Source organism: Orycteropus afer, unplaced genomic scaffold, assembly GCF_000298275.1.
Source record: "Orycteropus afer afer isolate SDZICR_OR568_19922 unplaced genomic scaffold, OryAfe1.0 scaffold00288, whole genome shotgun sequence".
In the NCBI taxonomy this organism is placed as follows: domain Eukaryota; kingdom Metazoa; phylum Chordata; class Mammalia; order Tubulidentata; family Orycteropodidae; genus Orycteropus; species Orycteropus afer.
The window spans coordinates 3194936-3207661 of record NW_006921875.1 but is presented as its reverse complement, the minus strand read 5'-3'; the positions used below and the strand labels follow the sequence as shown (position 1 = coordinate 3207661).

At 46.1% G+C, this 12726-nt stretch overlaps 2 protein-coding genes across 2 annotated transcripts in view; one reads left to right on the top strand and one right to left on the bottom strand.

Annotated features, from left to right (window-relative positions):
* The window catches only part of CASP9 (caspase 9), a 30881-nt gene extending 24044 nt beyond the window's left edge, over positions 1-6837 (top strand). The window contains exons 7-9 of the mRNA XM_042782299.1: positions 3925-4104; positions 4684-4793; positions 6745-6837. Of these exons, the coding sequence (XP_042638233.1) occupies positions 3925-4104; positions 4684-4793; positions 6745-6837 (383 nt within the window). The remainder of the gene's footprint in view (positions 1-3924; positions 4105-4683; positions 4794-6744) is intronic.
* A 2277-nt stretch (positions 6838-9114) lies between these two features.
* The window catches only part of LOC103205473 (chymotrypsin like elastase 2A), an 18692-nt gene continuing 15080 nt past the window's right edge, over positions 9115-12726 (bottom strand). Inside the window, exon 8 of the mRNA XM_007950786.1 lies at positions 9115-9132. Within this exon, the coding sequence (XP_007948977.1) occupies positions 9115-9132 (18 nt within the window). The remainder of the gene's footprint in view (positions 9133-12726) is intronic.

Sequence of the window (12726 nt, the reverse complement as noted above, 5' to 3'; positions counted from 1 at the left end):
GGATTTGGGGCCTTTGTCAAAGATCAGCTGACTATAGGTCAATGGATCTATATCTGGGTTCTCAATTCTATTCCATTGGTCTATGTATCTGTCACTAAACCAATACCAGGCAGTTTTGACTACTGTGGCTGTATAGTAGGTTTTGAGATCCGCCTGCCACTGCTTTTGAGGAGTTTGGATTCCGAAATTGAAAAGACAGAAAAGATGACCACATTAAAAAAAAATGTTACTCTGGCACCTAACAGACATCTCCTTTGCCTCTTACCATTGGACCCCAGCCCAGGACAGTCTGTTTCTCTCATCTCATGTTACTCCTTAAGCATCTTTCCATATCTCCCCAGTCTTCATAATCACTAGTCCAGATAGCTTTATAATGTTCCATTTCAGTGATATGCAGTAAGGTACCAAACCATTTCCCTGTTGTTAGGTGCCCTTGAGTTGGTTCTGACTCAGTGATCCCATGTATAGCAGAACGAAAGGCTGCCAGGTCCTGTACATCCTCATAGTCGTTGATTGTTTGAGCCCATTGTTGGCCACTATGTCAGTCCATCTCCATTAGTCACTTAGATAATATCTAGTTTTTGGCTAACACAACCACAAATGTCTTCATATACATAGAGCTTTTGGCCTCAATTGAATTATTTCCTTAGGTATATTTCCACAAGTAGAATTATTGGGCCAAAGGTGTAAACATCTCCATGGATCCTATGACGTGTGACTTTGTGTCATTATTTGGCATGTTTCTGCTGCCTCCTTTGATTCCGGAACATGGTTTGAGATATCTTAAGAAATGTAAGCAGGAGACCTGGGTTTGCTTCCTGGCCAGTGGACCTTGTGCACTGCTACCACCTGTCTCATCAGTGGAGGCTTGGATGTTGCTGTGACATTGAAAAGGTTTCAGTGGAGCTTCTAGACTAAGACACACTAGGAAGAAAGGTCTGGTGATCTTCTGAAAATCAGCCAGTGAAAACCCTACAGTTTGTAACAATCTGATCTTCAAGTGATTATGGAGACAGTGCAGGACTGGGCAGTGTTACTTTCCACTGTTTGTTGTATCGCTGTAAATCGGGGACCAATTCAGTGACAGCTAAGAACAAGTAAAACAAATGATGTAGTAGAACAAAGAAAGAGGAAATCTCAAGAAAGAAGAAAATAGGAGTAACTTTGGTACCTATAAATCCATATAGTGAGGCCTTATAGACTTGTTAGTGGTGTAGTGGCCTGCAAATTTAAATTTGGCTTTGCAGACGGGGCAAGATAAGAGTGCTTGTGAGATCCACAGCCTCTGTAAGACAGATGCTGCATTTTCTGGGAGAAACAGCCTTGGTACTGTGACCCAGGAAATTCCCTCTTTTGTCAGGAAGGGGTTGTTGTTATGTGCCTTTGAGCTGTTTCTGACTCATACCCATGTGACAGCAAGACTGCCCCATAGGGTTTTCTAGGTTAAAATCTTTATGGGAACAGATTGCCAGGTCTTTCTCCTGGCACCTCTGGCTGGGTTTGAACCACCAACCTTTTGGGTAGCAGCCGAGTGCTTAACTATTGCACCACCAGGGCTTCTTTTCATAAAGGGGATACTGTATAATATAATAGACCTTTCCTCACTATGTTTCTGCCAAAAGAGAGAGAGACAAGCTTTATATGGCTCTCAATTCCCAATGTAAATTGAGGACATCATTTTCTCAGTTTGGGCTTTTAGCCTCGGACACAGAAGAACTCATCTTCTCTGACCTTCAGTTCCTCTGTTGGTGTGCATGTGTTTCACTGTCTTGTCAGAAACCATGATTTCAAGGAAGGCTACAGCCCGTGGAAAATCCTTGTGCTGCTGTAGTAAGGGGAAGAGCACAGTTAGTTGAACCTGCAGTGTGTTAATTACCAGGTGAAAACAAAAGCAAATAGAAGAAAGACTGGAAGGAGCTGCAGCAAACCAGTTAGCAGCAGCCACACTTGTCTCTGCAGTGGTGTGAAGATGGCTGGGCTTTGTTTTGACTTGATTTTGCTCATTACATTGAGGTTTAATGTGGTCATGAGGAAGAGGCTGTAAAGGTGGTGAAGAAGTAGCAACTAACTACAAAATGACCAACTAAGTGTTGCAGATAAACTCTTGAGATCAAAAGTAATTCATGCTCATTAAAAAACAAAGACATAAACTGCTTCAGGGATATATAAAAGTGGAAAGTAAAAGGCCTCTGCCAACACCTACCCCTAATCCTGTTGCTCAGTAGTAGCTGCTGTGAACAGTTGGTGTGTCTTTCCAGACTTTTCTTCTTGTCTGTCTATAACAGTAAAATTGCATGGGGGCAGCATCTGACCTCCTCTGACTTCACAAGGGGGAGAGAGAGTCACCATCAGCATCAGCCCAAAGGTGATTCCTATGAGGTGAAGGTCAGATATATCTTTTTTCCAACCTTTTTCCCAATTCTGGCACCAAGCGTCCCTCCTGCGGCATTCTCTGCTGGGTTTGATAATTCGTTGCAGTGGCCACACACAACTCACAGGCCACATTCATTATTGTGTTTATTAGGGAAGTAACAGGTTACAAATTCAGGATCAGAAACAACTCAGGATACACTTCTTCGGTCAGGACAGCGTCTCCTCAGACGTGCCTGTAGATAGGCCTCTCTCTGGCTCTTGGCATCTCTCGGGCCATTAGTCCCGCAACCCAGCCTCTTGTCCACCTGCTTGGACAAGTGTTATAAAGCTCTTTAGCTCTGCTGATAAGTGCCCAGAGGCAGCCCACTCCAGCCTGAAGGCACTCAACTCTTGTTCTGTGGGTTGGGAAGCCCACTGCTCTGTCCGCTGCTGGTCTGGTTCTGCCGCTGCTGCTTCTCTGCGGCCGCTTCTTGCTGTCTCAGTATTACAGCTCGCTCTCAGTCTTCTGGGTCCAGGAGGTTCTCAGTGCAGGGATGCTGGGCCCAAAGGACAAGCTGCGCTTCTGGCTCTTCTTTTTTGGTGATTGTGGTCCCCCCTTTCACCTCTGGGATGGCTTTTCTAGGCCTAACAGGACGATGGCAAGACTGACCAATCCCCTCATTAGGGTTTCATATACCTTATTTGTGTGGTCCACCCCCACAAGGGCGCTACACACCTTATTCGCATTGTTAGTAAGCTAGCCAATATCCTTGGTGAGCCACCTTATTTGTCTGGCCCCACCCAGTCATTTGGTGGGAGTTACGAGACCATGGCTAGAAAGGCCATATACTGAGTAATTCACTGTACCACAATAATGTATCTGCTAGATGGGTCATTAGTTTACATACTGTTCTGTAACTTGTTTTTAGAGCTGTTTATAAAATGTCTATGTTCTTTTTCTCCCCGAAAGTTATTTAATGAATATTGCCTTAGTTTCTTAGGGGTACTATAACAAAATGGCCCAAATTGGGTGGCTTATAAGAACAGAAATTTATTGTCTTAGTTCTGGAGGCTAGTTGTCTGAAGGCAGGATGTTGTCAGGGCCATGTGTTCTTTGAAGGCTCTAGAGGAAGATCCTTTCTTGTCACTGTCAGCTTCTGGTGTCCCTGGGTGTTTCTTGGTTTGTAGATGTATCTTCCCATGGTCTTCCTAGTGTCTAAGGACACCACTGTGACTGCATTAGGACCTACCCTATGACCTCATGTTAACGGATAACATCTTCAAAAACTCTATTTCCAAACAATGTCAGATTCACAGGTATGGGGGTTGGGACTTCAACCTATCTTTTTGGAGGAGGCAATTCAGTTCATAATACATGTGATGCTTTTATCACAGAAAGACATAAAGCTCTGTTTCTGTTTCTAGCTTGTATCTGCCCAACACTGAGACCCTGGATTCCCAGGAAATCATATCATTTCAGGCTGGGGACAGACTGGATGGCACCAAGAAGTGAGGAAAAAACTCTGGTCTGTGTTTTGGTGACAAGTTGGTGTTTGTTTCTATTTCCTGCAGAGCAGAAAGACCATGGGTTTAAGGTGGCCTCTGCTTCCCCTGAAGACATGGCCTCTGGCAGTAACTCTGAGTCAGACGCCACCCCCTTCCAGGAAGACCCAGGGAGCTCTGACCAGCCAGATGCTGTGGCTAGTTTGCCCACACCCAGTGACATCTTTGTGTCCTACTCCACCTTCCCAGGTGAGTTCACCTAGAGACTCATCTTCCCAGCCCAGTGAGTCAGTCCTCTCACCTGCCCTAAAGGCAACTGTGGTGGTGAAGAAGAGACCCGTTCTTGAGTCCTGGTTCTGCCTCTTGTCACCTATGTGACTCTGAGCCCAGGCCAGGGCTAGGCAAGCGTGGTGCCTAGGGTGCAGATGCTCTCAAGTTCATGCACTTCATTTGCCTCACCCTGGTCCCTGCCCTGCCTCAGCCACTTCATCTTTAAAATGAGAATATAACAATACTTCAGGGGGTGTTATGGGGTAACATAACAACAGAAGAAGGTGACACAGGTGTTAGTTTCCTAACACCTATTGGGGAGCCACCTGACTTTCCTGAGACTTGGTTTACTGGTTAGGAAGATGGGAACCATAAGCAAAGTCCCAAGGTGGTTGTGAGAATGGAATAGGATCACAGAGGGCACAGAGCCACAGAGCTGTGGGCTGCTATTCATGCTAGACATGAAACTGTGTCAAAGTCTGGAAGTGTGCCAAGCCTTCACGCTCAGGGAGAGGAGTGACCTGTGGGGGTCCGACCCACCCACCTTTTCTTCCTAAGGTTTTGTCTCCTGGAGGGATACCAAAAGCGGCTCCTGGTACATTGAGACCCTGGACAGAGTCTTGGAGCAGTGGGCTGACTCTGAAGACCTGCAGACCCTCTTGCTTAGGGTGAGGCCTGCCTTCCTGTGGGAGGGGGTACATGCTGGCAGCGAGGTAGCCTCCTCAGGATGGGGGGTGGGGTTGGCGAGCAGGGTACCAGCCAGACTGGAGGAAGCAGCAAGCCTAGACCAAAGGTAAAAGACGGTAAAAAGCTCCACCTGCTTCTGCAGTTTGATTTGCTGTGGGAGTCAGTGTTCTTTCTTCTCTTTATGTGACATGGAATGTCTGCACTGACATTTGCACTTTGGGGGTCTTCAGAGCTGCCATTCTCCACTGTCTCCTCTGAGGCTCCTAGGCTGAAACCTCCCAGCGCCCCACCCTCCTGAAGGTGTGGATCCATAGGTCCAGGCTAGGATGGCTAAGTGTCCAAGCATGGTACGCAAGAAGGCAGGCTGTGGGGCCATCTCAACATCCTTTACCCCATCAAGTGGTCACTGCCTCTTTTTTTTTTTAAATGTGTTTTGGGTGTAAATTTACAAAGCAGATTTGTTTTACATTCAACAGTTCATGCACATTTGATTTCATGGCCCCGATTACAATCTCCAACCATTAAAAACTCTCCCCTCCCTTCCCTGTGACTACCACACCCCTCCCTGGGCCCTTCTTATCTATGCGCTCCTATCTGTCCAGCTTTCCCTCTATGTGAATGCTGCCCCTCTGGTGTCTCATGGCTGATTGATCTAAGGGTCGCAGCTCCCTCGGGTAGGTGGGTGCATCTCGCTGGGGTAGATGTTCAGCATGTATGTCTTTCTGCTGTTGGGCTGAGAGCCAGTCCATGGAAGTGAGCCCATTTCTGGATCTGGAGGATAACCTGGGGCCATAGTTTTGGGGGTTTCACCAATCTCTGTCTGACTGATAATTCTGGTCATTTTTGTTTTTGAATTTTACTCCACATTTTTCCTTGGTCACTGACTCTTGATCTCCAAGAACGATGCCCATCAGCAGACTGAAGGTCCTGATGGAAGACCACTGAAGGGCAGCTGATAGAGCCACAGCCCTCTGTGTGAAAACCCCACTCCAAGCGGTTGCCTCCACCAAGAGTCTAGAGCCTCATCCTTGCCTTTGGGCGTTAGCACACTGGGTCCCTCCAGCTCTGCAAGGTGTTTCATGCCATGGGAAGGGGCTGTAGGACTGGGACCACTTCTTCCTCCTGAAGGAGGCTCTGTGCTTTGCTGAGCAGAGCAGAGAGAGGAAAAGCCAGTGCAGGGCCACACCTAGCACAACTCCAGGGGGCGCCCAGTGCAGTGCTCCTGGGCAAGCCAACCTCCGGCAGCCAGGGGCCCTAAGTGTGGGGGAGGCGACAGTTGGGGCTAGGCAGTGCATTCTGCTCCTGGTCCTAATCTCTTCTCTTCTCTTCACGGAAACCCTCCGATCAGATTTGAACTTTGTGAAAACATTTTTTTATTATTGTAAGATATGTTTAACTTAAAAATTGGACATTTTGATGATTGTAAGTACAATTTTGTGCATTTTGAAATTTTGAATATTTTAAACTTTTAGTTGAGATAGTTGTTCTTAAGCCCTCTGATAAAGGAGGCTGCAGTTACAGCTGTTTTTCCTTTTTTAAAATTGTGATAAAAATATACATACCATAACATTATTTAACACAACTTCCACATTTACAGTTCAGCGACATCAATGACATTTTTCATGCCGTGCCACCATTCCTGCTGTCCTTTTCCAAATTGTTCTACCCTCACTAACATAAATGCAGTGTCCCTTAAGCAGAAACTCCCCCTTCATTCCTCCCTCCTACCCCCAGTAACCGCTAATAATTGATGTCTGTATGTTTGCTTATTTCGCATACATGAGAGAATGCAATATTTGTCCATTTGCAGCTGACTAGTTTCACTCTATAAAGTGCTGGCTTAGTGGGCATTCTTCCCAACCCCTTGTTTGAATTCTTTCAATAATGAGGACTCACAGACTCACAGACCTTTCTATGCTTGTGTTCTCACAGGTGGCCAATGCTGTTTCAGAGAAGGGGATTTACAAACAGATGCCAGGTTATTTTAATTTCCTCCGGAAAAAACTTTACTTTAAAACTTCTTGAGACCCAGGCCCCATGCCCTGCCTTACGTTTCAGCCCCAAACCTTCCTGCTCCAGGCCTGGATGTCCTTATGACTGTAGCTGTCAGGCTTTGAAAGGTTTTCTAGCCTGTGCAGGGGCTACTCTTTTCCTGTGAAGGCAGATAGGCTTCCAAATTGTATGTGAAGGATGATGAGCCACAGAGGAAGAGGAGCCGAAGGGCGCTGTGGACACCACGTGGCCTCTTCGCATACGCATGGTGCCTGGGCTGAGTGACTGGCCTGTGGCCCTGTGGTTTCTCTCCAGCAGGGTTTCTCAGCATTATGGGCTTCTGGGGCTGGAGGCTTCTTTGTGGTGGGAGGCTGTCCTATGCACTGTAGGAGGCTGAGCAGCATCCCTGGCCTCTACCCACTAGTTGCTAGATTCACTTTCCCAAGTTGTGACAACCAGAAATGTCTCCAGGAATCACCAGATATCCCCTGGGGGAGCAAATGCCTCTGCTTGAGAACCACGGATTGATAGGAATTTCTGGCAAGAAAGAAACCAGCATCTCGGATCAGCAGGCTTGGTGCTACTAGAGTCTGAACAGCTTTAATCTGGGAATTCTAAATGAAGTTGTAAAAATTGTTCATTTCTCCTGTGTTGTGGTATTAAGAAATAAATCTGGTGAATATGGACTCTCTTCTGCCCTTTTATCCCCTTCATTTTGCTCAAACTCTTCTTCCTTATAAAGATTACTTTTCTCTTTGCCTTTCTCAAAACATTTCCCTATCATTTATTTTCTTTGATCCCAGCGCCATCCTAGGAGGGTGATGGAGTATGGATCCTGTATCAAGGGAGGCTGTCATTTGTCCAGGGGAATATGGTTAACTAATGGAGAGACCTGGCGGGAACTTGAGTCTTCTGACTTCCAGCCTTTGCCTTCCGAGTGCCTGATTTGCTGAAGGACTGTGGGACTGTAGATTGATTCTGAGTCTGTGAGGTCCTTTAGGCTGTCCTGATCCCAGCTTATTTCTTGCATTTAGGGCCTGTGGGCATTAGGACAAAGTCCCTTGGTGGTACAGATGGTTTGTACTCAAGGCATTTGACTGCTAACCAGAAGGCTGGTGGTTTCAACCCACCAGCCAACCTCGGAAGGAAGACTGGGTGTGGTTTAGTAAATTATATGGTGTGGCTTTTCTAGACATAGTCTTTGTAACTCCCCCTTTGCCATGAGTAGCTGATTGTTAAAGTTATCCATCTGGTATAGTTCTGTTGGAGTGGCATGAAGCAATCTTCTGGGAAGTTCACTCTCTCTGGTGTATAGAATCTGATATTGGGATTATTTGGTTTTGGTCACTCTGCCAGGCTCAAAAAGGAGCCCTGCTAGAGGCAGAATGAGAGAGTCTCTGACTGCCAGCTGAGAGAGGTGCACTGCTGAAAGAGACATGCTGCTGAGAGAGAGATGAGAGACACACACTGCTGAGAGAGATGGCCAGCTGCTGAGGGAGACGGCCGGCTGGGAGACTGAGCACGTTCCTGAACTTGAATTGTAACCTGTTGCTTCCCTAATAAACCCCATAATCTGTGTGTTGTGTGTGGCCACTGCAACAAACTACCGAACCCAGCAGAGAGGTGGTGGGTGCTGTGGGAAGAATGGTTGGTGTCAGAGTTGGCAAGAGGGCTGGAGGGTGGCAGCATGTCTGGTCTCATGGGAACAGGCTGCTGATGGTGATTCTTCTTGCGTAGTTAGAGGAGGTCAGAAGATGCGACCTCCCTGCTAGAGGCAGAACGAGAGAGTCTCTTGACTGCCAGCTGAGAGAGGTGCACTGCTGAAAGAGACATGCTGCTGAGAGAGAGATGAGAGAGACACACACTGCTAAGGATGGCCAGCTGCTGAGGGAGACGGCCGGCTGGGAGACTGAGCACTGGGCGATCTACTTCCATAGAAATACTGCCTCGGAAACCCAAAGAAGGGTCCGTATGAGTCATAATTGACTCGGCAGCAGTGAGTTTGGTTTTTGTACCATCGTAAAAGTTGATGAACCCACCCAGCAGTGCTATGAGAGAAAGGCCTGGTGATCTGCTTCTGTATACATGACAGCCAGTAAAACCCTATGGAGAAGTTCTACTCTGTAACGTGGGGTTTCCATAAGTCGTAATCAACTAGATGGCAATTTTTTTTTTTTTTTTAATTTTTGGATCTTAGAACAGTTTGCTAACAAGACACACACAAAGATAAGATTGATATAGTTGTTACTTTATTTGTTCCTCTGTAACCTTTCCTAGTCCAAAACAGTCAGTCCCAGGGACTTCTTTTGGTTAGTTATTTGCAATCACCTGCAGGGACATGGACAAGAAAATAATCAGGTGAACCTAACAGCAGAGCTGTGCTGGGCAGTTTCCTCTCTCTCCTTCCAGGCAACGCTCTGCTCCTGTGAATCAGGGGCTGCCATGCTGAGGTGGCTCCTGCCTGCAGACTTCTCATGACGGGGAGAAAAAGATGTTATCACAGCTTTCCAATGACCTGCTAGGTCTTGGCCTTGAGGGAGCTTGTGAACTTCTAAATATTATATGCAAAATGTGTGGGTAGGCTTGTTTATAGATTTCAAGCCCCATGAGTGGGGCTGTCACCTGTTTTCAGAAGCTATTTAGCTGTATCTAGTAAACTTTAAGGAGCTGTGGTAGCACAGTGCTTAAGGCAACTGACTGCTAACCAGAAGGCTGGTGGTTCAAAACCACTAGACCCTCTGCAGAAGCAAGACTGGGCAATCTACTTCTGTAAAGATTTACCACCTTGGAAACCCAATGGGGGTTGCTATGAGTCAGAATTGACAATGGCAGTGGGTTTTTTTTTTTAATTTTTTAACATGCCAACACTGTGATCCAGTGTCCAGTGATGTCATGTTTAGGTCTATCCCTGAGTGGTGCAAATAGTTGACATGCTCAGCTGCTCACCAGGGGGTTGGAATTTCAAGTTCACCCAGAGGTACCTTGGAAGAAAGGCCTGGTGATCTACTTCTGAAAGATCACAGCCATTGAAAATCGTATGGAGCACAATTGTACTGTGACACACGTGGGGCCACTGTGAGTCAGAATTGATGGCAGTTTTTTTCCCCAATGGCACAAATACTCAGAACAATGTGCAAGAATGTATGTCCTAGGATGTGCATTGTAGCAACATAGGACATTTGAAGCATCATTCCTTATCTTCATAACCACAGAAAACTGCAGTGTTTCAAAAGAACATACTGAATAAAAGGTGATAGAGTGCTAAGTGAAAAAACCAAGTTGTGGAATGGTATGAAGAGTAAGATTCTGTGTTTGGTTAGATAGACACTATATACATATGTGTTCATAATATAAAAATAAAGTTCTAAAGACCACACATCAAGCTGAGGACAATGATTACCCCTGGGGAGTGGAGACCAAGGTGAATGAGTGGGCGCTTCTACTTTTCCACTTCAGACCCTCCTATAATCTTTTATTATTTATTTTTTTATTATGGGAAAATATAAAGCATAAAATTGCCATTGTAACCATTTTTAAGCTGTACAATCCAGTGACAATTTCATACAATGTTGTGCAACCATTACCACTATTTTCCAAAAGTTTTCCATCACTCCAAACAGAAATTCTACCCAGTAAGCAATAACTCCCCATTGTTGACTATATTTACAAAGTGAATGTATTACTTGCTGTAAGAAAAAAAAAACTAGTAACTGCTGGTTTCTGTGTTACTGTCATTCAATAAACATTTGTTCAAAGGACAGATGCCCTTGGCCACCTGTCTTCTCCTGTCATTTCCCTGCTCATGCCTTTTGTTGGCAGTTTTCTGGCCTTGGCTCATCACCTGTCTCATTTGTCCGGGCAGGTGCTTCCACGTGCCCCCAGGGCTGCAGCTGTGCCTGACTCCATGGTGGGTCCCTGGGCTGGGACCACTGTAAGGTTGCACTTGGCCCCTCTGCAGCTGCCGGGGGCAGCCTCCATAGAGGACAGCTGGCAGTGGCTTGGCTCACCCATTCCTGGGAGCTACCACTGGGCATCCATGCGTGCCTTGGCTGTGCTCCCGTGAGTGCAGGGCCTCTGCTCAGCTGCCTTGCAAGGCTCGCCTTCCCTGTTGAGCCCCTCTGATATCTGGCCATGGCTTTTGGCTCTGGCCAGCTCTGTCCTCCTTGTGTGTGTGGCTGGAAACAGCTGATGCTGGGGACAACAAATGAGGACAATTGCCCCAGCCCCCTGCTTGAGGCCTGCCAGGTACTGCCAGGACCAGCTGCATGGTGACTCACACAGCAGCTGGGGCTGGAAAACGATCCTAGGCCTTGGCTGGGCACAGGCCCCTAAGCATCCTTCTGACCAGTGGGGCTTGGGGCAGGCTCCTTTGAAATGTCATTGGCACCTCAAAACGGAGACTCAGCTTTCCCTCTGCTAAAACAGAATTGTTACTTTTCTCCACTTTTTTTTTTTTTAAAGCATGTGTTAATGTCCACTCTCGTCTTAATTTACATTTTTCTCTGACAAATTTTTCTGGGCTGCCTTATCCCTCTGACCACTTGTTGGCAAAGAAATGCCAGCAGACAGGCAAAGAAGGAACAGCAAGTGTTGATGGGGAAATTCGGAAGCAGCCCACCTGCTTGTTTTGAGTGTGTATTTTTTTTCCTGTGACCACAAGCTCATGGCTATGGTTTCATATTTTATTTCATAATGGAGTGGCAGTTTAATTCAATTTAGCAGTTCTCTGCAAATTAAAATAATGAAATCAGATACCAACTTCCCTTCTTTTGGGGCTCTGCCACTAGCAATGCAACTTCTGTTTGCTTTGCCTCCTAGGAATGCTGAGGACCCTGGTCTAGTTCAAGTCCCATTTTACAGACGAGCAAACGGAGGCCAAAGCAATGACAGGAAGTTGTTTTAAGAAGTCCCCAAAGGACACTGAGCTTCTGTTAAGGGTGATGGAGAAATCTGGGAACAGACAGTGTGATGATTGTACACCATGATGAACACAATGAATGTCACTGAACTCTACATGGGTAGATTGTTGAACTGTCAAATGTTTTGTTACTTGTATATTTTCCACGATAAAGAAAAATAAAAAATAAAAAAGCCCCCCTGCCCCAGTCAGCATAGAGTGTTTTCCTCTTCCCTTCCACCATCCATCACCAGACAGCAATGCCTCCTCCCACCTCATCCAGGTATCACTTCCTGTGACCATTCTTCCTGTTGTGGCTGCTTCCAGCTACAGGTATGGAATGAGTGGGGGCTTCTACTTTTTCACTTCAGACACTCCTATAATCTTTTACTATTAATTTTTTTTATTGTGGAAAAATATATTTAGCATAAAATTGCCATTGTAACCTTGCTCATAGCAATGGCTGCTCCCGATATTGCACCCATTTTTTAAAAATATTTTTACAGTTATTACTATAAACAAATGAGTGCCCTTCAGGGGGTCTGATTTCTAATAATTAAGGTTATGGAGGCCTCAGCTATCAAGTTTGGGGCTTTGCAGGTAAAGTGTTTATAGCACTGAATTGTGGGGTTTAGAAATATATACTGATACACAAAAATAAAATGCCTACTAAGCGGTTCAAACCCACCAGCCACTCCTCCAAAGGAAGGTTGGGCAATCTACTTCCCTAGTGATACTGCCTCGGCAACCCAAGGAGGGGTCACTATGAGTTGGATCTGACTTGACGGCACATAACAATAATCCTATGAAACCCAGTCTGAATGTTGTGAGGAATATCCTTTGTTTTTAACCCCTTTGGTCCTCTATGTTCCTTTTCACTCAACTTCATCCACACAGAGATTTTGGGGTCTAAGGCACTTGACTGCTAATCAGAAGGCTGGTGGTTCAAACCCACCAGCCACTCCTCGGAAGGAAGATGGGGCAATCTACTTCCGTAGTGATACCGCCTCGGAAACCCAAGGAGG